The sequence below is a fragment of the Sinocyclocheilus anshuiensis genome, unplaced genomic scaffold, assembly GCF_001515605.1.
Source record: "Sinocyclocheilus anshuiensis isolate Anshui unplaced genomic scaffold, SAMN03320099.WGS_v1.1 scaffold2292, whole genome shotgun sequence".
Lineage (NCBI taxonomy): Eukaryota > Metazoa > Chordata > Actinopteri > Cypriniformes > Cyprinidae > Sinocyclocheilus > Sinocyclocheilus anshuiensis.
In genome coordinates this window covers 11501-14127 of record NW_015544454.1, presented here as the reverse complement: position 1 = coordinate 14127, position 2627 = coordinate 11501, and the positions used below count along the sequence as shown (strand labels likewise).

General features: G+C 43.7%; 1 protein-coding gene across 2 annotated transcripts; it reads right to left on the bottom strand.

The window, feature by feature from the left end:
• Positions 1-113: 113 nt before the first annotated feature.
• On the bottom strand, positions 114-2473 carry LOC107698186 (complexin-3-like). Of its 2 annotated transcripts, none has more exons than XM_016499142.1 (4): positions 2255-2473; positions 1564-1844; positions 1353-1440; positions 114-686 (listed from the first exon to the last, which is right to left on the bottom strand). In XM_016499142.1, exons 2-4 carry the CDS (start codon positions 1737-1739, stop codon positions 468-470), a joined length of 483 nt encoding a protein of 160 aa, XP_016354628.1. In that variant the 5' UTR covers positions 1740-1844; positions 2255-2473; the 3' UTR covers positions 114-467. The 2 variants fall into 2 exon arrangements, with proteins under 2 accessions (XP_016354628.1, XP_016354630.1); XM_016499144.1 differs by having other exon boundaries at positions 1564-1804.
• Positions 2474-2627: the final 154 nt, after the last annotated feature.

The following is a 2627-nucleotide window of genomic DNA, read 5'->3' as shown; positions in this document are numbered from 1 at the left end:
ACACACACACACTCACACACACACACACACTCTCTCACACACACACACACACACACACACACACACACACAATCCAGTACATTAACTCTGTGTGTGTTTATTTCAAAAGTACACAAGTTTTCTTGTAGTTAGTCTGCTGTCATTATAATTAGCTTCATATAAAACTATCCAAGCCTATATGATCTCTTTCAGAGAACTACATAAACAAGTGACACTTTTACAACAATTATAAACCCACAAATCCCGATAAAATAAATTGAAAATAAAATAAAAAGTGTAAGAGAAATATGAGTTTCCTGATGTTTGTGTGAAGCATATGAGGTAATAAACACAAAACTATGTCAAAGCTCCCACTGCGGTGTTATTGTGCGACTGAGACATGCTTGTGCATTCATAAAACAACACAAAGCATCAGTGATGAGTGGCACACTGCGTGTGAAAGCGTCCGTCGGCGGTGTGTTTGAGCGTCACATGACCCTGCAGGGCTCCGTGTCGGTGCGTGGCGCGGGCGTTTGGCTCTGTTTCCCCGTGAAGATCCCGGCGCTGAGGCTGAGGCTCTGGAAGGCGCTGAGAAGTCCGAAGCTGTCGTCTTTAGCAGCGGCTTCGGGAACAACCATCTTCGCCAGATCTCGCGGGAGACACACTCTCCCCCCCACGGCACGCAGCTGCTCCGCGTCCTTGGCATTCTGGGACGGATTAAAGAGAGCAGACTAATGAGCCGGAGGACAAATCACAATCACATCTCATTACAATGATTTTGAACAACATACAGGGATTTATTCTCTGTGCAAAACTTTTATGCATTTGGCTGAGGCTTTAATTCAAAGTGTCTTGCATTGCATATAAGCTACACATGAAGGCTGTTTAATTGTTTAATTGAATAGATCAAATTTATTCACATGCAAACATGATTTATGAATGTTTTTAGGTGATTAGACAGTTTTCTGCAAGATTCCCTCAAACACAACACTCATGCAAGAAAGCCTCGGTTTATAATTAACTCACAGTGTAATTCCCCTTACAGAAAAACACGTGCAATTAAAACGTGGATTTGATATTCATGGTGTAAAAAACCAATGTGAAAAACACACGTTTACACCATCAAAATGTTCCAAAACCACATTTCACATGCATATTTTACATGTAATTTTAACATGTGATTCTTCTGGAAGAGTAACAATGATGTTTTGATCTCTCTGACATCATATCTGCGTGTTAATATGCTACACAAGTGTATCAGTTCTTGTGATGTCATCACCTAAGGTCCGTTCACACCAATAACGATAATAACTATAAAGATCTACAATCCCACGGACTCTAAGAGAATAGAGAGTTCATGCTACAAAGAGGACCTTGGCCAGCTGGTATTTCCTCCTGAAATGTGCTCTGATCGCAGCTCTCTCGGCGTTCTTCTGAGCATTCATCGCTTCACGCAGCTTCCTGAGGATGGAGTGAGAGAGCGTTACTGTTCACAGTGAATCAGTCAGACGTTCTGATTGTAACCTGAGCCTCTTTCTTCACATCACATGATGTTCTGAGGTCCTATCTGGTGACCCGTCTCACCTCTCTCTCTCCAGGTCGGCCTGATAGGATCGCAGCAGATGCGGGTCCGGCGCACCGGTCCTGCCCTTTGACCCGGGCCATTTGGACCCTCTCTTGGACCGCTGCTTCTCTCCGCTCACGCAGAACTTGAGCGTCTTTATGGGAGCCAGCAGAGACGTCTTCAGCACGGACTCCATGACGCTTACGATCAGATCTATAGCAGCACTATCTGTGTGTGTGGCTGGATCATCATCAGACGGTGCTTTAATCACACACACGGGGACAGATGGAGAGACTCAAATCTGCAAGGACAAGGACACAAACATCAATTATATTCACACACATCACGTGTGCTTCCAGTGTCCCAAAAATCAGCCAACATGGTCAGAAAAATCAGCTTCGTTCGAAGGGAAAAACAAGACCCAATTGGGAGACATTTGTTCTCGTTTTAACCATAAACTCACTTAATTTGAACACATTTCTCATTAAACAAGACTTCGTATCATTTTGCATCTCCAGTAAATGTGTCTTGATTTAAGGATGTTTAGATATTTGTACTGGAAAACAAGGCAAAAATCACTTTTTGTAACTAACTTGAAACATCAGTCAGTTCCACAGTTTAGAGTCATTAGATATTAATATATGAGCACAGAATGACTGATCTAGTAATGCACAGAGATGCATGACGAATTCAGATAAAGCGTTTACATACAGACTGTATTGTTCAGTGACCCTCGACTCTATCCAGTAACAGCCACCTGTGTCGCTCCAGTCACTCAGGGCCGATGAAACTCCACTAACAGCGGCACACTCAGAATATTCCTGTTCTTCTGGATCTGCTGTCGCTCTGCGCAGATCTCGGGTCGTGTGTGTGCAGGTCCAGATTACTACACTAAAGACTTTAATGAGGGGAATCTCATTAGACGCCACAGGAGCAGAAGCACGTGCAGCTCACACACACACACACACTCACACACTCACACACTCATACACTCATACACACTCACACACACACACTCACTCACTCACTCACACACTCTCACACACATACACACACACACAGACACACACACACACACATACAC